A 27704-nucleotide genomic window follows, 5' to 3' on the forward strand; every position below is an offset into this window, starting at 1 on the left:
CTAGGTTAGGCTCCAACACGGCCGCGACCCTTGAAAGGATAAGCAGATTAGAAAATGGATGGGTGGATGGATGGATGTTTCTGCACATATTGAAACTACGATTGTGGACATTTCTCATCAAATGGCCCATATTTAAATTCGCCATGTGTACTGTTCAGTGTCGATTGTCACCACATAGACAGTGCCACACACTTCTCTGTATTGCAATTTTCATAATCTGTGTGTTGTAAAGTTTACCATGTCCAATCTGTCACAGCGAAATAACTGACATAAAAACATTTCGGAAGATTGAAACAAGTTTAACAAGTTCACAGGTAATTTACTTGTTAAACACCACAGTCACCTTGCTAACTGAACCTTGTTGCTAAATTAGGGTCCACCATGTGCGTATCAAAAGCTCACATTTGCCAAAAATGTCCACCTTGTCATTGTCCACGCAGTCAGCAAGTTCTCATACTGTATTTTGTTGTGTGCAAGTACATTCATAATCATAGACCCCGGCACACCTGGTGAACTCTCACAGAACATTAAGGTTGGACAGTGAGCCATAGAACCAATAGCCATACCAAACAAAATATGCATGATTTGTTTGCTTTGTTATGAAAAATGGGGTTCTATGAAAGCCTACTAAGCCACAGAACTAATCGCCATAGCAAACCGAATAGGCACGATCTATTTGTTTTGTTCTCGGAAATGGGGTCATCACTCCTCAAGAACAATCTGTCACGTCAAAGGAACCATATTCGTATGAGTTAGGTCAGCCATTTTCTTTGCACTGTGTACTTTTACGCAAATAGAACACGATGCTCTGACCACACTGTAGAAGCACTGTATGACATGTACGAAGTGTTTTCAAGAATACAGTGAGTTTTAGTGTATGGAACTGTAATCAACAAGGTACATGAACAGGGAGGTATGTCTACCGGTAATCCTAAATTAACCGACAAATATTGCAAAGTCAGAAATTGTCCACATGCTAATCAAAACTTCTGTTCAGCAATTTGGCTCATTTGATGTCCTCCTTCGGTCAACACGCAATAAAAGCTGTCAGTCAAGAATGACTCCACACATCCTCATCATACAGCTGTCCAATAGTGGGAGTAGTCCGTAACCCTGTTTGCACATGGAGGAGCTTCCGCGCAATCACTATTTGGGATCATGAAAAATAACAAGAAGTAATCACAGATAAAATACATCAGTAAACACGTTTTATAGACTTAGCGTGCATGGTGGGATGTGATAAGGGAATATTAAGGACGTTTTATGCATTTTTGGACTAATATGAATGAATGCTTGCATCCAAGCCACACATTGTTCTTAAATGTGGGAAATGTTTTTTTTTTCCCACCAAGTCCAAAAAAATCCAATCAAATCCAACTTTATTGTTCACACATGTACGTACTTACACATGGGGATTTAGTACCTCACCAGTTAATAAACCAATTTGTTAAACAACTATACATATTATTAACAGTGAGGCAAAAAATAGAGAATGAGAGAAGGCAAATGAAAAGTGTGGTTCTTGATCTGCTCAGTGTGCAAAGTGCCTTGAGATATCTTCTGTTGTGAATAAGCGCATTAATAAATTGAATTGACTTGAAGTGTTGAGAGTATATTGATATCGATGTTCCCTATCGTGTTAAATTAATGTTAACCATTAAATGAATGTTAATAACTAAAGATGGGTGAGTATCAGGGCATATTCTTTCTTCTTTCTACATACATTCTTGCAGCTGGAAGCTGTAAATTTCCCCAGTGTGGGACGAATAAAGGATATCTTATCTTATCTTATATGTCAAGGTATCGGGTACTCTGCAGTGGTACCAGTCACTGATGCCCTCTTGAAGTATTTTTGTATTTGAAAAAAACACATTAAGGTGTCATAGTTCAGTGAAAAATTTAACATGCGTTGTGGAGAATACCTTTCGAAAAATACGAGTAGACAAAATGGTTATTTGATAAAGAGAAACTTATTTATAGATTAACATGTTTATGCAAGCCACCACAACTTTCCATAAGCCTTCTGCTAATGACACAGACTTTGACCAAATTTTTTTGTGTTTAAAGTAAAGGTGCCATGTCTTCGATATGTTTATCCTTTGAGTATTGGGAACTTTGTGTTTAGAGATATGCTAAAGCTGATACTGGCCTCTGTGACGCTTGTGTGAGGATTGTTTTATCTTCACTTCTGGTGTGTTTCTGCTCTATTTGATAGGAAGGACTTTCATTTTTACTCTGATACTCATAGGGGACAATAACCTTCATAGAGGGCTTGAAATGGAAAAAAAAATCTCCCAATGTATTAATTCTTGGTGACTGATACTCGAGTGATCGCAGCTGATCACCTTATTCATTCCATCTTGTTCATGAAAATCTCTCAATTGATTTGCAAGCAAATTTGCTTAATGATGTCACAAGGAGGATGTGGGTATTATTACATTGGCGTCAGACATCCATTCAACACGTTTTCCATGTGGTGGCAATAAAACTTGCCTGAAAGAAGGTGTGATCAAATTGAGCAGTCTAAATATAAGGAGCTGCAAGAGAAGAGTCAGCCAACGTGACTTGCATTGGTGATGGGAACTGTGGCAGCCATGAGGTGGAAATGTGTCGCTTGGTATTTTCTCACTTTGTTTGTTGTCACTGAAGTCAAGGCCAGACTGGGTAAGACCAATCAAACACTTTTTTTTATCACATCATCCGAAAACATAATCTCACCCCCGACTGTTTTCCATCTCGTTCAGTCGGCAACCATGTCAGCAGTATCTGTAGCACATGGGGCAGAGAGCACTTTAAGACATTCGACGGCGACGTTTACCAGTTTTCCGGCGCGTGCGAGTACAACCTTGCTTCCGACTGCCACGAGGCCATGCAGGAGTTCTCGGTGCATATGAGGAGGGAGCAGAATGATGGGAACCCCACTGTGGCCTATGTGGTGGTCACGATCAACGACCTTGCTTTCCACCTCACCAAGGAAGCGGTCACGGTTAATGAACAAACGTGAGTTGAAAAACCAACCAAAAAAATAAAGTGGCTCCTCTTTTGAGTTTATATAATGAGATGTCTCTTGTGTTTTAGGGTCATGTTGCCATACTATAACAGTGGAGTTCAAGTGGAAAATAATGCCGTCTACATCAAACTGCAGTCTCAAGTTGGCCTTGTGGTCATGTGGAATGGTGACGATGCAGTCATGGTGAAGATCAGATTTTTGGGGAACTTTTCAATATTTGTGTTTTACGTTACAATTGACGTTTTAATCTTTAAATGTCGTACAATTTTAAAATGAACGGAGTATTTTTAAGACGTATTTGGGACAAACATGATGTTTACATCTGTGGAACAATTTAAATGCATACATTTGAGATTCTAAATGAAATACACAACTTAAAATCAGTCTTGAATCCTAATGAATGCCACCACCATTCTTTAGCTGAGACTGGTAAATAATTGTTAACTCTAATTTAATTCATCTTCCATGATGACTGTGAAGTTACCAACTTTATTTGACCTTACACATAATTCATCTTATTCTTCTTCAATGATCTCTGTCATTGTAGGTTGAGGTGGATCGTGATTACGCTAATCGCACTTGTGGACTCTGTGGCGATTACAACGGTGTTCCTGTCTACAATGAATTGCTTTACAATGGTTGGTTTGCAAAATAGTTTTTTTTTCTTCATTTACCCACTGCCACCATTTGACAGTATAAATGAAATCCACTGCAGATCGAATAATCAGCCACATCGAGTTTGGCAATAACCAGAAGGTTCATCACGCAAATGATGATTGTGAGGACCCCTTTGAGGAGTTTGGAGAACTTGAAGATGTTCCAGCTGTGGATTCATGCGAGGAGTTTGTGAGTTTCCTTTGCCTTGTGTTATCAAAAGTATCATACTATTCGACACGTAAGTCATGCTGTGCCGATTGCTTATCCGTTTCTCTTTTAGAAAACAACCTGCAACCAAATGCTGCTTTCAGAGCCTTGGAGCTCCTGCGCGCAGCTAATTGACCCTGCGCCCTACGTGCAGGCTTGCGCGCAGGACATGTGCGGGTGCAGCAACAGCACCAATGACACCTGTGTCTGCAGCACCCTATCCGAGTTCTCTCGACAGTGTTCCCATGCTGGCGGAATGCCTCCCAACTGGAGGACACCGGAGTTCTGTGGTAAAATGTTACTTCCTGTATTTTATTGTCAGATTTTTAGATTCAAAGGATTTAAAATAGGCATCATACCTGGAAAATGACAACAATGTCATGTGTGATATTCTTCTGCCTCCAGTTTCCTTCAGCAGCAGCAGTTAGCAACCACATTAAGATCAGATAAGATAAGAAAAGATAAGATAAGATGACGTTTATTTGTCCCACACCGGGGAAATTTGCTGTCTACAGCAGCAAAATTGTGTGTGTGTATGGGAATAAAGTGTTTCATTGCACAAAATAAATGTTTCAGAAAAGAACTGTACACAGTTCAATATAAGTGCAATATAAAATAAAGCATTCACAATATATTTGTAGAAAAAATATAATAAATTAGCTGTTTGTTGTTGTTTCTAAATTCTGTCAAATAAAGCAAGTTTAACATGAGCAGACATCCCAAACAAATAATATTATTTGGATTATTCTTCCTGGGGTTGTAACATGTTTTGTATGACTGCTTTTTCCAAAGCAGATTGCATTGAGTTTAAATTGGATTGGATACAACTTTATTGTCAATTGTGCTGTATGTGTATACAGCACAGATGAAATTTCTTCCCTAAGTGTCCAATTGCCAAATGTTAAAAAAAACATTTGAAATTCAAACAGAAATACACCAGGGGTTACTCAAAAAACATGTAGTTCACAAAAAAAAATAAAAATAATTCACAACTGCATGTTTTTGGAATATGAGCGGAAAACCGAGTATCCGGAAAAAATCCACGGAGGCATGAGGAGAACATGGAAACTCCACACAGAAAGGCCTGCTCCTAGAATCGAACCAATGACCCCCGCCCCCCACCCAAAAAAAAAAAAAAAACAAGCCACCAGTAACAACAATGTTATTCGTATTAATTCACAATTCCTCATCTCACTCTCTTTCTCTACAGCCAAAAAATGTCCTTACAACATGGTCTACGAGGAGAGCGGTTCTCCTTGCATGGACACATGCACACACCAGGATACCAGTTCTCTGTGTGAGGAACACCGAATGGATGGCTGCTTCTGCCCCGCTGGTCAGCCCTACATTTCATTTCATCACATTTCATTGACATTTACATTTCAATCCAGGTTCGTGCTCGGGTTCTTCAATCACATTTTCTCCAATTCTTTTACACGTTACAGGCACTGTATTTGATGACATTTCTATGAGAGGGTGCATTGATCAATCGGAGTGTCAGTGCAAACATGGAAGAATCTATAACTCTAGCGAGGGCTACCAACAAGGCAGAGAGATATGGTAGTTGAAATATTCAATAATGTTGAAATATTACCCATGCCGCTTGATCATGTGTTTAAAGGACATGTGTTGTCTCAGTACATGTTTTCAGGGCAGATGGTCTTGTGAGTATCTTCAGGGCCCGGCCACGTGCGCAGTGGAGGAGGGTTCCCATATAACCACCTTCGATGGCAAATCTTACACCTTCCACGGGGATTGTTATTACACACTAGCCAAGGTGGAAAGCAAGGTAAATGAATTCGAGCTTTGATTGGTAGAGAAATGAGCGGCCAGAATCTGTCAGCGTGACTTCAATCCCCATTTGAATGTCCATGTCTGTTCCTGCAGGATGCCTCCAGTCCAAAGTTTACCATCCAGGTGCAGTTAGTGCCTTGTATAAACCAACGGTTTGATACTTGTCTCAAGGCACTTAAAATCCTGCTTAACAATGACAGAAACAACGTGAGTCGTGAACTGTTGTCAATGCGTCGTGCCTGTTGGATGCGCCATTTAACTGATGAAGTGTGTTGGTGTTTAGGTGTTAACGTTCATTTCTGATGGGATGGTCAAGCAGAACCAGCAAACCATTACGTTGCCGTATTATACAGGTGATTCGCACAATCCAACCCTCGTCTTTAATTTGTGCGCTTACGTCATCAAGTGATACTATTCGTTCTTGCCTTTGTATTTCCTCAAAGCGGACATCAACATATTCCATGCTTCATCTTTTCACATCCTACTTCATACGAGTTTTGGGTTGCAAATTCAGATTCAGCACGTGCCTCTTATGCAAGTGTATGTGCGGCTGAACGAGAGCTACAACGGAAAGACGCGTGGTGAGTTATACATGTCTAAAAAATGTCTAATATATTATCAGATGTGAATACTAAAGTAACAGTTGGAGTTATAAAACGGTTTGCAGTGTCCAAGCTGTACGATAGGAAACTTTGCCCACAGCACTATGCATCGGAGCTCCTCTGACTGTCATAAAGCTCCTCAAACTGCTGAACGTGTTGGGGACTGAAAAACTTTATACCAGGTGTCAGTTGTCGACCCAAAGGCAAGAGAATGATATGCTTACAAAAACTGCAGAGCTGTCAAACCGTGGCAGCCTCACATCTCCCTGAATGATAACTAATGATGAAATGGATAAAAGGAAGTCTACTGTGACTTTTCCGGATGCCTTGTATATCGTTGAGTGGATGGGTGACAGAGCCTGTCATAGTAACACCAACATTGTGTGAAACTTAAGTTTTTTTATTTCATCAGGTTTATGTGGCAACTACAATCTGGTCATGTCTGATGAATTGAAAACCCCTCAGGGGATTGTGGAGGGGACAGCCACTTCGTTTAGCAACACCTGGAAGTCCAACCTCATGTGCCGAGACACGAGGGAAAGACTTGATGACCCCTGTTCTCTGAGTGTGGAAAATGGTACACGTCAAATCCGCTTGGCCCTTTATGTTTTGTTTGTCGTCATTGTAATAGATGGTTTGCACATTTTCCAGACTTGTACGCCAAACATTGGTGTGCCTTGCTGTTACGCCCAAATAGCACCTTTGAACAGTGCCATTCCTTTGTGGATCCTGAGGCGTACTACAAGGTATGGTCCTTTATTTAATACAGTAAATTCTGCTCCATTAATAAAAATAACTCATCTCAGTGAGCCATGGAAGGATGGTTTATCTTGGTTTTTTTTCTTCTTTTATTTCGGCCACCCTTCACAACTTTTGACAATAGAAATATTAGTACTTTATGAAGTGAATCAAACTGAATCCACATTTACAACAAGTACCGAGCAGTGTATGCCATATTCCGCAGCGGTGCACTTACGCCAGCTGCAACTGCGACAAGAGTGAAGCCTGCTTGTGTGCTGTCTTCTCCTCCTATGCCCGAGCTTGTGCATCAAAGGGAGTCTTCTTGATGGACTGGAGAGCCAACGTGTGTGGTAAGAGCATTCTGTTATATTACTGTACGTCCTACAAAGTGGGGGATATGCATAGATTTTTTCACTATATGTTCAAAGTTTTTGGATTCCAAATTTATTGAAAATAGATGGCTGTATATTTCATAATTATTTGTAACTTTTTCTGGTTGAACATATACTATCGGAGACAAAAGTTCTATGTTTCAATGTTAATATTTAGCCCCATCACTCATGGCTGTCATGATTCTGTTTGTGACCAACAGGTGGCACTGTAGGGCTCCCCCTGCAGCTGCGCACCTGTTGGTTGTTATGTAATTAATAGAATCATGACAATGTCAAGCCATTGGATCCCGTCAAGATAATTTGGATGGCTAATTTGTTCTTAATTAATCTGTGGCAATCTCCTATTATGTACAATGTAACGTAACCTTTCTTGCATTCTTCTACAAACAGACAAATACACAAGGACCTGCCCACAATCTCAGATCTTCTCGTACAAACATCAACGATGCGAGCTGACCTGTCGATCGTTGAGTTCAACATTGCAGACTTGCAACTCTGACTTCCTGCCTGTGGACGGTTGCTCCTGCCCCGAGGGTCAATACCTTGATGACCATGCCATCTGCATCCCCAAAGAAAAGTGTCCGTGTTATCACAATGAGGCCATCATCCCGCCCGGGAAGTCCATCAACATCAAAGACGAACACTGGTTAGTTTCACGAATTTAAGGCATACACTCAACAGTCCTGTTATTTAAAGGGGCTCTTATATGATGAGTGCACTTTTCTCAAGTATACAGACCTTGGTTCTTTTTTTTTCAACATCTTTCTTACAATCTGTATACGGTTTTTGTCTGTCTTCAGTGTGTGCAGTAATGGGGTGCTGCATTGCCACTCATGGAGAGCCCGCTCATCAGGTAAGTCATGTTTGTTTGTGTAATTTTTTGCATTGTTTGAAGCATTTGGTTGAACAATACAAACACTCTCCCTATCTTACAGTATGTCCTCCACACAAAATGTACTTCAACTGCTCCAGTCCTGGCTCAGGACAACTTGGAGTCCAGTGTGCACCAACTTGTTTAAATCTGGACAGCGATGATTGTGTGAGTTCTTTTTTGCCCAGTTTCCCTCACACTCTGGGAACAGTTCCAGTTAATTATTCAGGTAGCTCTTTGGTCTTTCTTGGCAGGACTCCAATGATTGTGAATCAGGCTGTCAGTGTCCAGATGGGCTTTTTGACGATGGCAGAGGTTTCTGTGTAGAAAAGTCACAATGTCCATGTAAACATGATGGAAAATTCTATGCTGCCGGAACTCAAATACCAAATCAGTGCAACACATGGTATGATAATATTTTTGCTGTACAATGTGTGTGTGTGTGTGTGTGTGTGTGTGTGTGTGTGTAAAATTATGATTTTTTACATAATCGCCATATTAAGAACACTTATTGTTAATGTTCGTAATCCAGTACGTGCAGAAGTGGAAAATGGGAGTGCACCGAGGAAAAATGCCCTGGAACCTGCATTATTTATGGAAGTGGTCATTATAACACATTTGATCAGCGGACGTATGCCTTTCAAGGTCTCTGCAGCTACGTTGCAGTCAAGGTGAGTAGAATACCACAAAAATCGAGTTTGTTGAAATAACCGAAGCTTTTTATGCCCTTTTAGTCAGCGTGGAGCACTGTTGTCAAATTACTGAGTTTGAGTAATACAGAAACCTGAACAAAATTTCTCAATAAGGGATTACATATTATTGATTTGTAATTATATTATTGTGTATCTCCATTTTAAGAACAAATGTGGCAATAAAACAGCACAGGACAACATTGGAGTTATCACTGAGAATGTCGCATGCGGCTCCACAGGCACCACATGCTCGAAAACTGTCCGGATCCAGTTGGGGGTAAGATTTTATGCAACGCCAGAATACTGTTATATAGGACACTCGAGAGTAGATTGACAGTGATCATACCACAATCAACATGAACTTTGTTTTACATTGCAGCGAATGGAAATTAAACTATTCAAAGGAAAGTATGAAGAGGTCGACCTGGGACAAGGAAACCAAATCAAGTACACGATTAGGACAGTGGGCATGTATCTGGTGGTAGAATCTGTCATTGGCATGGCAGTGATGTGGGATCGCAAAACAACCGTTCGCATTCTTTTAGAACCTCAGCACAGTGTAAGTTGAATTCTAACATATTATATGCGGTTTATTAATGAAGGAACATTGTGCTCTCAAAGTTACATCAAGACATTGTGAACTCCAAATTCAACAGCATCGGTGTGAATATTAATATTTGTATTTGTTTCTATGTAAGAGCCCTGCAATTGACTGCCAAGCAACACTTTAATGCTGCAGAATAATTTCAGAAGTGTACTAACTCATTTGTTTGGCTGTACAGGGAGAAGTATGCGGCCTGTGTGGAGATTTTGATGGCAATGAACAAAATGACTTCACCATTCAGGGTCAGCAGCAAGTGACAAATGTGTTAGAATTTGCAAACAGCTGGAAAACCAGCAGCAATTGCCCGAATGTGGAAACACACGTTGACCCATGTACGGCAAAACCGTCTCGTCACCACTGGTCGAAAATGATGTGCGGCATTATAACTGGAAAAACATTCCAAGCCTGCCACAATACGGTAATGGAAGATTTGTCTTCAAAATGTTTGAATTAGAAAGCACGCAGTTTATCTGATTGGGCATATAATTTGTCTGAACAGGTGGATCCGCTTCCGTTTTATGAAAACTGTGTGAAAGACTCATGTGCCTGTGACACTGGAGGCGACTGTGAATGTTTCTGCACAGCAGTTGCAGCCTATGCTCAAGCTTGTAATGAGGCTGGTGTATGTGTTGCATGGAGAACACCAGACATCTGCCGTGAGTAAATTTTATCAATTGGTCCTTAACAACAGAAATTAGTTTGAAATGACCAGTGTTCATGAATAAGAAATTAATAATGAGCTGTCAAAAGTTTTTTTTTCTAGTCTAAAACATGATATTCACATTTTTGCAAGTGATAAACTCCCTGCAGTTACAATTGGTAATCCGTATCTTTGTTACAACTTGGCTAGATGACTGTGATGCACTTTATTTAGAGTCAGTCAGTCCTCCCTCAAGAATCTCCAGTTGGTCCAAAATCCTGCTGCTCGCTTCCTAACTGCACGTGACTCCAAATCTGGCCTCCCTTCACTGGCTCACTGTAAATTTTAGAGTTCATTTTAAGATAGTCGTATTTGTTTTCAAGTCTTGAAATGATCTGGCCTTGCCTTACATCTCTTCCACCCATATGCACCTTCCTGGTGCCTGAGATCTGCAGACCAGATTCTATTGAAGGGACCAAGGACTAAGCGGAGGCTCAGAGGGGATCGAGTCTTTTCTGTTGCCGATCCTTTCCTTTGGAATGACCATCCGTTAAATGTTTATAAGCCCCCTTTCTGTCCATTTTCAAAACACATTTAAGGCATATTTTTATTCACTGTCACTTAACTCAACTTATGGTGTCGGCTGTAATTGTGTTAGTGTTGAGTATTTGATACATTGATGAATTCATTGGTTGATGAATTAATTGATTGGTTGATTAATTACTTTGTTAATATTATTGCTGTTGTGACTTGTATGCAGCCAGTGTGGGATCCTTTCTAGCTCAGTGAATGTAGGTGTAAGTGATTGTCTCTCTTTGTGCTTGACTGGCAACTATGAGGCTTACCTGTAACCCTAAACTAGATAAGATGAATGAATGAATTGACAATTTGAATGTTTTTTCTCTTCTTTGCCCTTAGCTGTCTACTGTGATTACTATAACAACCCAGATGAATGCCGATGGCACTACAACCCATGTCATCAACCTTGCTACAAAACCTGCTTGAATGTTGAGGGAATTTGTAGCAACCCCTTACCCAACCTGGAGGGTAAATTTATTTAATGATCAGATTAAGTAAATTAGAGGATCAAATGATGATTAAGTATATTGATGTGACACGAACACATTAAGACATTCATTGAATTCCTATATACTAATTTATTTGCAGGTTGTTATCCTGTGTGTCCAGAAGATAAGCCCATATTTGATGAAGATCACCAGATATGTGTTGAAGAATGTGAAGGTTGTTTCTACAATGGAACAAGATATGAGGAATATGAAGTTATTTACAATGTGACTGACAACCTTGGAATGTGCTACTATGCCATATGTATAAATAGAACAGTAATATTTGGAAATGAAACCTGTGCTACGACAACAGCCCCTCCACCAACAACTCCTGTAACTGAAGGGCCGACCACTACCACTGAAGAAGTAACCAGAACAACAAGGTCCACGACTACTTTATCAACAGAATCTCCGACTACAACTGAAGGAAAAACTACAACCACAAAATCAACATCAGGACCTCCTTTAAGTTCAACAACAGTTGAGGAACCTGTAACCATACAGACTACCACCCCAGCAACTGGCTCTGTTGTGACTGAAAGTACGACAACTGTAACAAAATCTACAACAACCACAATAGGACGCACCACGACAACTGAAGGTCCAACGACAACCAAACCCTCAGGACCCAGTACCACAACAGAAGGTCCAACTACCACAACTAAATTTACAACCACATCCGCCGGACCAAGCACAACAACTGAAGGTACAACTACCACAACTAAATCTACAACCACATCCGCAGGACCAAGCACCACAACTGAAGGTCCAACGACAACCACATCCGCAGGACCAAGTACCACAACAGAAGGTCCAACGACCACAACTAAATCTACAACCACATCGGCAGGACCAAGCACCACAACTGAAGGTCCAACTACCACAACTAAATCTACAACCACATCCGCCGGACCAAGCACCACAACTGAAGGTCCAACTACCACAACTAAATCTACAACCACATCCGCAGGACCAAGCACCACAACTGAAGGTCCAACGACAACCACATCCGCAGGACCAAGCACCACAACAGAAGGTCCAACGACCACAACAAAATCTACAACCACATCGGCAGGACCAAACACTACAACTGAAGGTCCAACTACCACAACTAAATCTACAACCACATCCGCAGGACCAAGCACCACAACTGAAGGTCCAACGACAACCACATCCGCAGGACCAAGCACCACAACAGAAGGTCCAACGACCACAACTAAATCTACAACCACATCCGCAGGACCAAGTACCACAACTGAAGGTCCAACTACCACAACTAAATCTACAACCACATCCGCCGGACCAAGCACCACAACTGAAAGTCCAACGACAACCACACCCTCGGGACCCAGTACCACAACAAAAGGTCCAACTACCACAACTAAATCTACAACCACATCCGCAGGACCAAGCACCACAACAGAAGGTCCAACGACCACAACTAAATCTACAACCACATCCGCAGGACCAAGCACTACAACCGAAGGTCCAAAGACAACCACACCCTCGGGACCCAGTACCACAACAGAAGGTCCAACGACCACAACTAAATCTACAACCACATCGGCAGGACCAAGCACCACAACTGAAGGTCCAACTACCACAACTAAATCTACAACCATGTCCGCCGGACCAAGCACCACAACTGAAGGTCCAACGAAAACCACATCCACAAGACCAAGCACCACAACTGAAGGTCCAACTACCACAACTAAATCTACAACCACATCCGCAGGACCAAGCACCACAACTGAAGGTCCAACGACAACCACACCCTGGGGACCAAGTACCACAACAGAAGGTCCAACGACCACAACTAAATCTACTACCACATCCGCAGGACCAAGCACCACAACTGAAGGTCCAACGACAACCACACCCTCTGGACCCAGTACCACAACAGAGGAACCAACAACTACAACTAAATCTACAACCACATCGGCAGGACCAACCACCACAACTGAAGGTCCAACTACCACAACTAAATCTACAACCACATCCACCGGACCAAGCACCACAACTGAAGGTCCAAGGACAACCACACCCTCAGAACCCAGTACTACAACAGAAGGTCCAACTACCACAACTAAATATACAACCACATCGGCAGGACCAAGCACCACAACTGAAGGTCCAACTACCACAACTAAATCTACAACCACATCGGCAGGACCTAGCACCACAACTGGAGGACCAACTACCACAACTAAATCTACAACCACATCCGCAGGACCAAGCACCACAACTGAAGGCCCAACGACCACAACATCCGCAGGACCAAGCACCACAACAGAAGGTCCAACTACCACAACTAAATCTACAACCATATCGGCAGGGCCAAGCACCACAACTGAAGGACCAACTACCACAACTAAATCTACAACCACATCCGCCGAACCAAGCACCACAACTGAAGGTCCAACGACAACCACACCCTCGGGACCCAGTACCACAACAGAAGGTCCAACGACCACAACTAAATCTACAACCACATCCGCAGGACCAAGCACCACAACTGAAGGTCCAACGACAACCACACCCTCGGGACCCAGTACCACAACAGAAGGTCCAACGACCACAACTAAATCTACAACCACATCCGCAGGACCAAGCAGCACAACTGAAGGTCCAACGACAACCACATCCACAGGACCAAGCACCACAACAGAAGGTCCCACAACCACAACTAAATCTACAACCACATCCGCAGGACCAAGCACCACAACTGAAGGTCCAACGACAACCACACCCTCGGGACCCAGTACCACAACAGAAGGTCCAACAACCACAACTAAATCTACAACCACATCAGCAGGACCAAGCACCACAACTGAAGGTCCAACTACCACAATTAAATCTACAACCACATCCACCGGACCAAGCACCACAACTGAAGGTCCAAGGACAACCACACCCTCAGGACCCAGTACTACAACAGAAGGTCCAACTACCACAACTAAATCTACAACCACATCCGCAGGACCGAGCACCACAACTGAAGGTCCAACTACCACAACTAAATCTACAACCACATCCGCAGGACCAAGCACCACAACAGAAGGTCCAACGACAACCACATCCGAAGGACCAAGCACCACAACTGAAGGTCCAACTACCACAACTAAATCTACAACCACATCTGCAGGACCAAGCACCACAACTGAAGGTCCAACGACAACCACACCCTCTGGACCCAGTACCACAACAGAAGAACCAACAACTACAACTAAATCTACAACCACATCGGCAGGACCAAGCACCACAAGTGAAGGTCCAACTACCACAACTAAATCTACAACCACATCCGAAAGACCAAGCACCACAGCTGAAGGTCCAACAACAACCACAACCTCGGGACCCAGTACCACAACAGAAGGTCCAACTACCACAACTAAATCTACAACCACATCGGCAGGACCAAGCACCACAACTGAAGGTCCAACTACCACAACTAAATCTACAACCACATCCGCCGGACCAGGCACCACAACTGAAGGTCCAACTACCACAACTAAATCTACAACCACATCCGCCGGACCAAGCACCACAACTGAAGGTCCAACGACAACCACACCCTCGGGACCAAGTACCACAACAGAAGGTCCAACGACCACAACTAAATCTACAACCACATCCGCAGAACCAAGCACCACAACTGAAGTTCCAACTACCACAACTAAATCTACAACCACATCCGCCGGACCAAGCACCACAACTGAAGGTCCAACAACAACCACACCCTCGGGACCAAGTACCACAACAGAAGGTCCAACGACCACAACTAAATCTACAACCACATCCGCAGAACCAAGCACCACAACTGAAGTTCCAACTACCACAACTAAATCTACAACCACATCCGCCGGACCAAGCACCACAACTGAAGGTCCAACAACAACCACATCCGCAGGACCAAGCACCACAACTGAAGGTCCAACTACCACAACTAAATCTACAACCACATCTGCAGGACCAAGCACCACAACTGAAGGTCCAACTACCACAACTAAATCTACAACCACGTCCGCAGGACCAAGCACCACAACAGAAGGTCCAACGACCACAACTAAATCTACAACCACATCTGCAGGACCAAGCACCACAACTGAAGGTCCAACTACCACAACTAAATCTACAACCACGTCCGCAGGACCAGGCACCACAACAGAAGGTCCAACGACCACAACTAAATCTACAACCACATCTGCAGGACCAAGCACCACAACTGAAGGTCCAACGACAACCACACCCTTGGGACCCAGTACCACAACAGAAGGTCCAACGACCACAACTAAATCTACAACCACATCCGCAGGACCAAGCACCACAACTGAAGGTCCAACGACAACCACACCCTCGGGACCCAGTACCACAACAGAAGGTCCAACGACCACAACTAAATCTACAACCACATCCGCAGGACCAAGCAGCACAACTGAAGGTCCAACGACAACCACATCCACAGGACCAAGCACCACAACAGAAGGTCCCACAACCACAACTAAATCTACAACCACATCCGCAGGGCCAAGCACCACAACTGAAGGTCCAACGACAACCACACCCTCGGGACCCAGTACCACAACAGAAGGTCCAACAACCACAACTAAATCTACAACCACATCAGCAGGACCAAGCACCACAACTGAAGGTCCAACTACCACAATTAAATCTACAACCACATCCACCGGACCAAGCACCACAACTGAAGGTCCAACGACAACCACATCCGAAGGACCAAGCACCACAACTGAAGGTCCAACTACCACAACTAAATCTACAACCACATCTGCAGGACCAAGCACCACAACTGAAGGTCCAACGACAACCACACCCTCTGGACCCAGTACCACAACAGAAGAACCAACAACTACAACTAAATCTACAACCACATCAGCAGGACCAAGCACCACAAGTGAAGGTCCAACTACCACAACTAAATCTACAACCACATCCGAAAGACCAAGCACCACAGCTGAAGGTCCAACAACAACCACAACCTCGGGACCCAGTACCACAACAGAAGGTCCAACTACCACAACTAAATCTACAACCACATCGGCAGGACCAAGCACCACAACTGAAGGTCCAACTACCACAACTAAATCTACAACCACATCCGCCGGACCAGGCACCACAACTGAAGGTCCAACTACCACAACTAAATCTACAACCACATCCGCCGGACCAAGCACCACAACTGAAGGTCCAACGACAACCACACCCTCGGGACCAAGTACCACAACAGAAGGTCCAACGACCACAACTAAATCTACAACCACATCCGCAGAACCAAGCACCACAACTGAAGTTCCAACTACCACAACTAAATCTACAACCACATCCGCCGGACCAAGCACCACAACTGAAGGTCCAACAACAACCACATCCGCAGGACCAAGCACCACAACTGAAGGTTCAACTACCACAACTAAATCTACAACCACATCTGCAGGACCAAGCACCACAACTGAAGGTCCAACTACCACAACTAAATCTACAACCACGTCCGCAGGACCAAGCACCACAACAGAAGGTCCAACGACCACAACTAAATCTACAACCACATCTGCAGGACCAAGCACCACAACTGAAGGTCCAACTACCACAACTAAATCTACAACCACGTCCGCAGGACCAAGCACCACAACTGAAGGTCCAACGACAACCACATCCGCAGGACCAAGCACCACAACAGAAGGTCCAACGACCACAATTAAATCTACAACCACATCCGCAGGACCAAGCACCACAACTGAAGGTCCAACTACCACAACTAAATCTACAACCACATCTGCAGGACCAAGCACCACAACTGAAGGTCCAACTACCACAACTAAATCTACAACCACGTCCGCAGGACCAAGCACCACAACTGAAGGTCCAACGACAACCACATCCGCAGGACCAAGCACCACAACAGAAGGTCCAACTACCACAACTAAATTTACAACCACACCCTCGGGACCCAGTACCACAACAGAAGGTCCAACGACCACAACTAAATCTACAACCACATCTGCAGGACCAAGCAGCACAACTGAAGGTCCAACGACAACCACATCCGAAAGACCAAGCACCACAACTGAAGGTCCAACTACCACAACTAAATCTACAACCACATCCGCCGGACCAAGCACCACAACAGAAGGTCCAACGACAACCACACCCTCGGGACCAAGTACCACAACAGAAGGTCCAACGACCACAACTAAATCTACAACCACATCCGCAGAACCAAGCACCACAACTGAAGGTCCAACTACCACAACTAAATCTACAACCACATCCGCCGGACCAAGCACCACAACTGAAGGTCCAACGACAACCACATCCGCAGGACCAAGCACCACAACTGAAGGTCCAACTACCACAACTAAATCTACAACCACATCTGCAGGACCAAGCACCACAACTGAAGGTCCAACTACCACAACTAAATCTACAACCACATCGGCAGGACCTAGCACCACAACTGGAGGTCCAACTACCACAACTAAATCTACAACCACATCCACCGGACCAAGCACCACAACTGAAGGTCCAACGACAACCACACCCTCGGGACCCAGTACTACAACAGAAGGTCCAACTACCACAACAAAATCTACAACCACATCCGCAGGACCAAGCACCACAACTGAAGGTCCAACGACAACCACACCCTCGGGACCCAGTACCACAACAGAAGGTCCAACAACCACAACTAAATCTACAACCACATCCGCAGGACCAAGCAGCACAACTGAAGGTCCAACGACAACCACGCCCTGGGGACCCAGTACCACAACAGAAGGTCCAACGACCACAACTAAATCTACAACCACATCCGCAGGACCAAGCACCACAACTGAAGGTCCAACGACAACCACACCCTCGGGACCCAGTACCACAACAGAAGGTCCAACTACCACAACAGAAGGTCCAACTACCACAACTAAATCTACAACCACATCGGCAGGACCAAGCACCACAACTGAAGGTCCAACGACAACCACATCCGGAGGACCAAGCACCACAACAGAAGGTCCAACTACCACAACTAAATCTACAACCACATCCGCAGGGCAAAGCACCACAACTGAAGGTCCAACGACAACCACAACCTCAGGACCCAGTACCACAACAGAAGGTCCAACTACCACAACTAAATCTACAACCACATCGGCAGGACCAAGCACTACAACTGAAGGTCAAACTACCACAACTAAATTTACAACCACATCAGCAGGACCAAGCACCACAACTGAAGGTCCAACTACCACAACTAAATCTACAACCACATCCGCCGGACCAAGCACCACAACTGAAGGTCCAACTACCACAACTAAATCTACAACCACATCCGCAGGACCAAGCACTACAACTGAAGGTCAAACTACCACAACTAAATCTACAACCACATCAGCAGGACCAAGCACCACAACTGAAGGTCCAACGACAACCACATCCGCAGGACCAAGCACCACAACAGAAGGTCCAACGACCACAACAAAATCTACAACCACATCGGCAGGACCAAGCACCACAACTGAAGGTCCAACTACCACAACTAAATCTACAACCACATCCGCCGGACCAAGCACCACAACTGAAGGTCCAACTACCACAACTAAATCTACAACCACATCCGCAGGACCAAGCACCACAACTGAAGGTTCAACGACAACCACACCCTCTGGACCCAGTACCACAACAGAAGAACCAACAACTACAACTAAATCTACAACCACATCGACAGGACCAAGCACCACAACTGAAGGTCCAACGACAACCACATCCGCAGGACCAAGCACCACAACAGAAGGTCCAACTACCACAACTAAATCTACAACCACATCGGCAGGACCTAGCACCACAACTGAAGGTCCAACTACCACAACTAAATCTACAACCACATCGGCAGGACCAAGCACCACAACTGAAGGTCCAACTACCACAACTAAATCTACAACCACGCCATTTGGCCCCACCACCACAACTGAAGGTCCGTCAACTACAACCACATCCGCAGGATCCACCACCACAACTGAAGGTCCAACTACCACAACTAAATCTACAACCACCACATCAGGACCAGTCACAACAACTGAAGGTCCAACAACTACAATTAGTTCTACATCCACATCCGCAAGACCCACTACCACAACTGAAGAACCAAGCACCATCACAACAACTCCAGGCCACACAACACAGTGCTTCTGTGTTGTAAATGGCAAACACTACAATCCAGGTAAAGAAATTCTTTCGAGCCAAACATTCTGCCTTGGGTATCATGTCGTTATTTTTTTGTTCAATTATTTCCCTTCTGTCCAGGTGAAATCATTTATGACATGAAACACATTGGATCAGGAGTTTGTCTCACAATGATTTGTTCTGATATTTGTGAGATTCACAATAAGACTGAACCTTGCTCGACCACGCCCGGGCCAAACCCCACCCCCACTGTTCCTTTGTGCCCTGAATGGGATGTGGTGGTAAGAACTTTCACTCACCTAGAATCTATTCAGCGTTTATCTGATGTACAGTGATGCCTTAACATATATGGGACCAGATTAATGACTGCTGTTATTACAGATTTTTCAGCCTTTGAAAGTATTGTGGCATCAAGGTGATTGACTGGTTCACACATCCGCCTCACAGTGCAGAGGTGCAGGGTTTGATTCCAACTCCAGCCTTCCTGTGTGGAATTTGCATGTTCTTTCTGTACCTGCGTGGGTTTTCTCTGGTTTCCGGTTTCCTTCCACATTCCAAAAAACATGCATGGCAGGCTAATGGAACACTCTATATTGTCCTTAGGTGTGAGTGTGAGCGCGAATGGTTGTTCGTCTATATGTGCCTGTGCGATTGGCTGGCAACCAGTTCAGGATGTGCCCCGCCTATTGCCTGAATGCAGCTGGGACAGGCTCCAGCACTTCCGTGACCCAAGTGAGGATAGAGGATTAGAAAATGGGTGGATGGGTGAAAGTATTGTGCCTCTACTGGCCCTCGGTGGCCAAAATGGGCACACCAGACGGAGCAGCAAATTAAATGGAAGTGAAGCATTAAATCTTGATGCACAGTTTAATTTACGTTCTGATATGATATTACTCTATATCTTTGAATAATCTAATATTATATAGTGCTAATTTCCGTTTTGAAAAATGTATGACAAAAAGTGTTGTTGTTCTTTGGGAGTAGACCAGAACAGTTTCAAAACAAGTGTTGTCAGTCAAGTAATTAAACTCGTATCTGTGGGCATCACTGTACATATTTACAGTACATATTGTCTTGTTTTTCATCTTTATAAATTATACAAGGTCGAGCACTACTCAAAACATTTATTAAACCATTCTTTATTTTTTTCTCAGCAAAATGAGACCTTCTTGTTGTGTAACTGCACTATGGCGAGATGCATCGAGAACAACACGATTGAAATTATTCCATACCAGTGTCCACCCTTAAAGAACATCACCTGCACCAATGGAAAGAATCCTGTTCTTGTTTATGATGAGAACTACTGCTGCCAACATTATGTTTGTGACTGTAAGCAAGTCTGAGTTTTAACCTGATTTGATCTCCCTAAATTGAATTATTGTGTTTGTTGACTTGAGTTTTTTTCTATGTTGGTTGTTTTTAAGGTGAATGTAAAGGCTGGGGAGATCCCCATTACATCACATTTGATGGCCTTTACTACAGCTATCAAGGAAACTGTACCTACGTTCTCATGGAGGAGATTACACCAAAGTACAACTTAAAAATTTATGTTGACAACGTCTACTGTGATGCCACTCAACATGTTTCCTGCCCGAGGTCATTAATTATATCGTACAAATCGGACGTAATTGTACTCAAGAGCCAAAATCTCATTGGAGCCTCAGTACTGGAGGTAATACGCATTTTGTTGCATGTCAAGTTTTTTTTTTAAATATGTGAAAACAATGTACCGTACTATTTTGTAAATGAAGACTTCATTATATTTGTAATTTGGAAGAGTGACATTTGGCGGTCTGTCCTAGATATATTATATTTGTCCAATTAATACAATGTTGATTTTGTATCCAAAAGAAATGCTGATAGTGTCTTCTTAGTTAGTGATTTGACCCCAAACACCCTTATATCTGCTACATCCGTTTTTACAAACATGCTTTCCACTGATCCTTTAAGAATCATAACTTTTTTTTGTTTTTAGGCCTTCAAAGATGAAAAGCGTTTGAGACTTCCCTATTTACAACAAGACATTAAGATCTTCAATTCTGGCATTGACTTGGTTGTCGAGATTGTGCCCATAGAAGTGATTATTACCTTTGGATTCAGTGACTTCACTGTCAACCTGCCCTCTAAGTACTTTGACAGCAACACACAGGGCCAGTGTGGTAAGCCGTCCGCGCCGTTTTGCTGCATTTGTACATCATTTCTAAGAAGTAAATCAATACGATTTTTGTGGCGAACGGTTCCAGGCAGATGCAACAACAACCAGGCAGATGACTGCATGGTGCCCGGAGGCCAGATTGTGCAGAGCTGCAGTGTGATGGCAGACTTTTGGCCTGCCAAAGACATTTACCAACCAAACTGCCAGATTCCATCTGTGATCCCGACCGACCAGCCTCTACCCCCACCTACACTAACTCCATGCAAGCCAGACTCTGAATGTGATCTGCTCTTGAGCAGGTAGATTTTTTTTTCTGTAACCGTAATTTGCCTGCGTTACTGCTGGCCATTCCGGTTTATCTTGTGTTTTTCTTCTGCAGTGTCTTTGAAAAGTGCCACCCCTTTGTCAATCCCAATGATTACTATCAAGGATGTGTTTTTGACAACTGCCACGTCTCCAACCCAGCAATAGAGTGCACAAGCTTGGACATGTATGCCGATGCCTGTGCTCAGGCTGGAGTTTGTTTGCACTGGAGGAATCATACCACACACTGTGGTAAAATGCCCATTTTATTTTTCTGAAATCAGGATCATAATGTTCGGCTTTGTCTGTTTTATTGTTTGAAGAAATGTTATCCAACAAGGAAAGTCTTTTCTCCGCTTACAGAAAGTGATTGCCCTCCCGACAAAGTCTACAAACCATGTGGTCCTGCAGAGCAGCCGACCTGTGAAAACAGGTATGTTGGAATACAAATTTACTTTTGTCTTTTATTTAAGCTTATTTGGAATTTGCTGAGGAATTTGGATGTATCTTGTAAAACGGGTCTGGGAAAGGGATAAAGTATGACATGACTCCTTCTTGTGACTCACTCCATGTCAGCCCTGAGATCTTTGAATCTGAAGAAACAATAATGACTCTGTGATCTGTTTTGTGTTTGCTTTTTGAGTTAAGTAAATGAGCTTTGAATGTGTTTCCAATGAATTTGTTGTTTGTCAATGATTCAACCTTTACAGTCCCAATGAACAGAGGCTCGACTACATAACTGAAGGCTGCTTTTGTCCTGATGGAATGATGCTATTCAACAAAGAGTCTGGCATATGTGTCGATAAGTGCGGTGAGTTTATCCTCTCCCAATTAATGAGCTGATTTCTTTAACTCACTTATCAAGTCTAATGGGATTGCTCATATTCCGACAGGGTGTATTGATCCTGAGGGTATTCCTCGTGAGGTGAGTCAAATCCTGAATTTTTTTTACCCATCGATGCTCCACCGGATAATTTCAGTAAGTCTCCGCTGTGGTTTATTCTGTTAGTTTAATGAAAGGTTTGAGTACAAGTGCCAAAACTGCATCTGCGAGGAGGCCAGCAAGACCATCACATGCCAACCAAAGGTTTGCCCACCATCGCCTGTTGTCAATTGCACCATTCCAGGCTTCGTCCTCATCAACCAAACCAACCCAGCAGACCCGTGCTGCTCTGTCCTATCTTGCCGTAAGATGTGCAGTCACTTTTCATCTATTTATCATCATGAAAATACATGTGGTCTCAAGTATTTGTTGTTGTCATTTCATCACATCAACAGGATGTCAAAGCAATACTTGTCCACACGTCGACATGGTGTGTCCAATTGGATTTACTGTAGTTGTCAGTGTGCCAGAGGGGAAATGCTGTCCAGAACACACATGCGGTGAGCTCTTCAGTTTCTGGTTGAATTTATATGACTACTAATAGGATTAACCTATTCATATGGTGCGTCTCTTTCTCCTTTCTAGAGCCGAAAAATGTTTGTGTCCACAAAAATGCTGAATATCAGGTACATTATTGAGTTGAGATTATTTCATATGTTTGATTGATCCAGTTAATTAAAGGTGCTGGATTATTTCTACTTTATGAACACTTCCTTTTTATTTTCTAGCCTGGTGAGTCGGTTCCTGTGGTTCCATGTCAGGACTGTATCTGTACCAACCTGGTGGACCCAAAAACTGGTTTATTACAAGTAAATTGCGAGGTTCAGCAATGCCAGCGACTATGTGAACAGGTATGTCAAAATAAAAACAGCAGACATGCAATGAGTGCTCTGAGTGGCGCGACTGAAGAGGTTTTGGAGATGTGAGCCTTCATTTGGCCTTTTCTTTTTTAGAGCTATGAATGCTATGAAGTGTCAGTGAACACAAATCAACGAGCAGCAGTTGGGCAAACAAACTATTCTTCAAAAAGTGGCCTTCAAGCTATTTATTGCCACTGCCAGATGAAATGTATTGTCAAACTGAACAAAAAACAAATACCTTGTATAAAAATTTGCCATCTTAATTTTAACACACAAAACAAAATGCCACACAAATGAATAGCATTTGTGTTGCGGTGTAATAACCCTTTAAGCAAACGAATATTTCAACACCAACAGTAAAACAATTGATGAAGACAAGTAGTATAGAAATATTCGCCGTTACAGTACGTATTCTTTATCCTCTGTGAAAAACATTTAATAATACTTCTGTCCTGAGATGTTGTGGCTGTCTCAATGTACTGTATTACATAATACGTATGTCTGTATTGTAATAATAATAATAATAATACATCACATTTGTAAGCGCCTTTCACAACACTCAAGGACACTGTACAGCTAAGACCAATAGTAAAACACAGATAAAATAATAAAGAAAGAAAGATTTAAGGCGGGTAGGCAAGTTGTACTGCCTCCGGGTGGCCTAGTCGCACGCACCAGAAGGGGAAGCACAATGTCCATTGACATGTTGCAAAAAGTGTGGCAAAAGCAATTTAACGCCTTACATTATATTCACTGATGTCCCATTTTTCAGGGTTATAGATACGTCGAACCCAGGACAAATGAATGCTGTGGAAGGTGTGTACAGACACACTGCATCTTCAACGTTAGTGGTAGTGAGCAGGTGCTCAGGGTGAGTGAGATGACTTTGAATATTATTTTAGTTTTGTTTTTTTCAAAGGATAGCTACCTCGACTAAACCAGTGATTCCCAACGACTGTTGTTGCGGCACATAAGCGTTCTGTTAGGAATGCCTTAGGAAATAATCCAGTTTCTCTCATTTGTGGGAAAATTGCCGTAGACTAAAAATAATGTCTTTTCGTTCATCTATCTATGCCAGCAGCGTATCGTGGCAGGCAGAACAATAAAATTGTCTTCCATTAGATGGCAGAAGATACAACTAACCTCTATATCCAACTGTTGCCAACCATACAACAGAATAATAGCTATGTGTTCAGTTTAACAGGCTCAGATTTCACCTCAAGAAAAAATCTGACTTTATAGAGACAAGACCATTGTTATTTCCATGTACAGTATATACCTTTTGGAACATTCTTTGCAAATGCAAAATAATTGTCATTGCTCAGTCAAAGTTGGGAAACATTGGACTTAACAACAACCAATTACAGTACAAGCAAGCAATACATGTACATGGTGCACAGTTAGAAGTAAATATCTGGAATTTGTCTCCAGCAAGGTGATACATGGTCCCCAGCAGACGATAAGTGTGAGCATTACACATGCGTGAGGAACGCTGAGACTTTAACAGCCATCGGCACACGAATTGTGTGTCCGCCATTCCAGCGAAGCAACTGCCAACCTGTAAGTTTCACCAATCTATTGGGAAATAATTCACATATTTTTTTTTAAAAGCCTTATCTTGCATTCACATTTCCTCCCACAGGACACCATTCAAACTGCAGCAAATGGATGTTGTCAAGTTTGTGAGTACTCATCATGTCCTTACTTTTTACCCCTAGCGGTGAAGTGAGTAAAAGCAAGTTAATTGTTCTTCTCGGTTGAAAAGGTGTGGAGCAGGAGAAGGCTTGTAAGCCAGTGCAGAATAGAATGTACATCACGCACAAGAACTGCCAATCCATGGAGGAGGTAGATATTCCATATTGTGAAGGATCTTGCAACACTTACACCAGGTAAACTCTTCTCGCACACATCCCAGTCCATGAAGAAGATGCACATTTTCATGATTGATCTCACATTTTATCTGCTCTTTCAGGTACTCAGAGGAGACATCCACCCTGCAGCCTACCTGCTCCTGTTGTAAGGGGTTCCGTTCTAGCAATCGCACCGTTGACTTGTTGTGTCTCAATGGAGACATTGTTCCCTACACCTACATCCACATGGACGAGTGTAGATGCGCCCTCAGCGACTGCACCCAAACTGTGGCAGCTCCAGCCAGAAGGAGGCGAAGTTTTACCCACTTCTAACTTCCAAGTCAACTGGGCCAACCACTCAACAAGTAAAATTAGTACACTTGTTCAGGTATCGACATTCAAAATCAAATAAAAGTACAGCATCTTGTGTCTCTTCTTGGTGTCTTTTTTGTTTCACACTTACAGTATCATGATTGTATTAACCAGTCACATTCAAACTTAGGTTAAGTAGGAGTCTGCATACACTCGCAACCATTTCAATTGCCTCGGATTAACCCAAACACATTTGTGCTGTTCTACTAGGCTTTTTCTTTTTTTTTCCATAAGCCTGAAGCTATTGTGCTGAAGCTGACGACTATTTCAAACTGTTGTGTTTGTATGCCAAACATACCTTGAGAAATCATGGCCAAAATGCTCAACTTTGTTTTCCAACTGTATGACAAAATCTTTCAAACACTGAGAAAATCTCTTATGATGTGATTAAAAACAAGTTTGAACTTATTTTCCATAATCGAAAAAGGCATTTTTGCTGCAAACACAACACAGCAACTTCTTCCTGGACCTGGGACCTTGAAAAAGGTGGAGAGAATTAAGAGCAGTTCAAAATTCATTTGGAGTTCAGTCAGAAGTATTTTAAAAAGTGGCAGGTGTGTGTTGACTCCCATTTAACATGAGTATGAATGACTGATTAATTCTGAACACGTCCCCTGTTAAAAGGGCGTGCACACTTTGACAAACACAATATCACACTTGTTGAGTTTTAGTTACCCTCTGAAAATATTTTTTTAAATTAAATTGTGTTGTACAGGTTATAGATCACATTGTGTGGAATTTTTGAAATGATTTATCTTGATCTCATTTTATTTATAGCACCAAAAAACAGACATTTCAACAGGGGTGCGCAGACTTTTATAACCACCGCAAAACTAACATTCAGAAGTATGGCAGCCTTAAAATATGGCAGATGCAGTACACAGATGAGCAAATGCAGTACACACTCTGACGTGGTGCAAATATGAAGCTGCATGTCTTCTGAAGCTGATAAGAAAATTGTAAAATAAAATTATTGTAATGTTTAGAACATATTCATTCATTCATCTTCCGAGCCGCTTGATCCTCACTAGGGTCGGGGGGGGGGGGGTGCTGGAGCCTATCCCAGCTGTCTTCGGGCAGTAGGCGGGGGACACCCTGAATCGGTTGCCAGCCAATCGCAGGGCACACAGAAACGAACAACCAGTCGCACTCAGACTCACACCTAGGGACAATTTAGAGTGTTCAATCAGCCTGCCATGCATGTTTTTGGAATGTGGGAGGAAACCGGAGTACCCGGAGAAAACCCACGCAGGGCCGGGGAGAACATGCAAACTCCACACAGGGAGGCTGGAGCTGGAATCGAACCCGGTACCTCTGCACTGTGAAGCCGACGTGCTAACCACTGGACTACCGGGCCGCCCTGTTTAGAACATATAAAATAAAAACAATTTCTGATAAGCACTACATAGTTAGCATATCAGTGGAAAAAAATGGCAATAAAACACACAACTGTGTATTTGAAAAAATGGAAAAAAGCATTCATCAGCAACTCAACGATTCACAAAAATGTTTTTTTCATACTTTTGTTCAAATCCTACATATCTTTATTAAGATGAATTACCCGATCATTTCTGGCACTGCTTTATGTCTTGACTGTCAAAAACTGTTGTGGTCCACACGGACAATAAAAGATGGGGAAGCTACACTTGAGCTTGTCTTCGCGTGGCAGTGGGCGTTGTTTTGTTTTCAGAAGGTTTGCCGAATTACTCAGGGAAGTTTTGATGAGAGGCTGCACCATTCTCAATGTTGTGAATGCATATTGACATAATGATGTTTAACTTCAGCACGTTTTTATTTCAAAAAAAGTT

The 27704-nt window shown here is 43.0% G+C and overlaps 1 protein-coding gene and 1 long non-coding RNA gene across 51 annotated transcripts; one reads left to right on the forward strand and one right to left on the reverse strand.

Annotated features, from left to right (window-relative positions):
- Positions 1 to 1796: 1796 nt before the first annotated feature.
- LOC127597151 (mucin-2-like) lies at positions 1797 to 25955 on the forward strand. 50 transcript variants are annotated; one of them, XM_052059949.1, is made up of 69 exons: positions 1797 to 2664; positions 2745 to 3000; positions 3079 to 3193; positions 3558 to 3648; positions 3726 to 3856; positions 3948 to 4164; positions 5085 to 5210; positions 5320 to 5434; positions 5513 to 5663; positions 5762 to 5875; positions 5952 to 6021; positions 6112 to 6249; positions 6683 to 6847; positions 6922 to 7016; positions 7235 to 7361; positions 7794 to 8049; positions 8204 to 8256; positions 8339 to 8442; positions 8529 to 8680; positions 8807 to 8945; positions 9133 to 9243; positions 9346 to 9525; positions 9749 to 9988; positions 10070 to 10226; positions 11129 to 11257; positions 11378 to 11923; positions 12089 to 12313; positions 12374 to 12433; positions 12539 to 12598; positions 12764 to 12868; positions 12974 to 13033; positions 13244 to 13303; positions 13694 to 13843; positions 14219 to 14338; positions 14654 to 14713; positions 14939 to 14998; positions 15554 to 15658; positions 15764 to 15823; positions 16364 to 16483; positions 16874 to 16933; positions 17039 to 17158; positions 17369 to 17428; positions 17534 to 17698; positions 17759 to 17818; positions 17864 to 17968; positions 18074 to 18178; positions 18305 to 18364; positions 18530 to 18589; positions 18710 to 18754; positions 18815 to 18934; positions 19085 to 19510; positions 19594 to 19754; positions 20628 to 20802; positions 20898 to 21145; positions 21449 to 21632; positions 21717 to 21927; positions 22008 to 22183; positions 22295 to 22364; positions 22642 to 22742; positions 22825 to 22856; positions 22941 to 23118; positions 23210 to 23314; positions 23400 to 23440; positions 23543 to 23665; positions 24447 to 24545; positions 25106 to 25234; positions 25317 to 25356; positions 25440 to 25563; positions 25647 to 25955. In XM_052059949.1, exons 1-69 carry the CDS (start codon positions 2577 to 2579, stop codon positions 25855 to 25857), a joined length of 9105 nt encoding a protein of 3034 aa, XP_051915909.1. In that variant the 5' UTR covers positions 1797 to 2576; the 3' UTR covers positions 25858 to 25955. The 50 variants fall into 50 exon arrangements, with proteins under 50 accessions (XP_051915909.1, XP_051915878.1, XP_051915907.1 ...); XM_052059918.1 differs by lacking the exons at positions 18074 to 18178; positions 18710 to 18754 and adding exons at positions 18200 to 18259; positions 19040 to 19084 and having other exon boundaries at positions 18305 to 18469; positions 18530 to 18709; positions 19145 to 19510; XM_052059947.1 differs by lacking the exons at positions 18074 to 18178; positions 18710 to 18754 and adding exons at positions 18200 to 18259; positions 19040 to 19084 and having other exon boundaries at positions 18305 to 18469; positions 18530 to 18649; positions 18815 to 18874; positions 19145 to 19510.
- LOC127597156 (uncharacterized) lies at positions 13336 to 14765 on the reverse strand. Its single transcript, XR_007961602.1, has 3 exons — positions 14628 to 14765; positions 13676 to 13817; positions 13336 to 13450 (listed from the first exon to the last, which is right to left on the reverse strand). It is a non-coding gene; the product is annotated as an uncharacterized LOC127597156 (long non-coding RNA).
- Positions 25956 to 27704: the final 1749 nt, after the last annotated feature.

This window comes from Hippocampus zosterae, chromosome 3, assembly GCF_025434085.1.
Source record: "Hippocampus zosterae strain Florida chromosome 3, ASM2543408v3, whole genome shotgun sequence".
Lineage (NCBI taxonomy): Eukaryota > Metazoa > Chordata > Actinopteri > Syngnathiformes > Syngnathidae > Hippocampus > Hippocampus zosterae.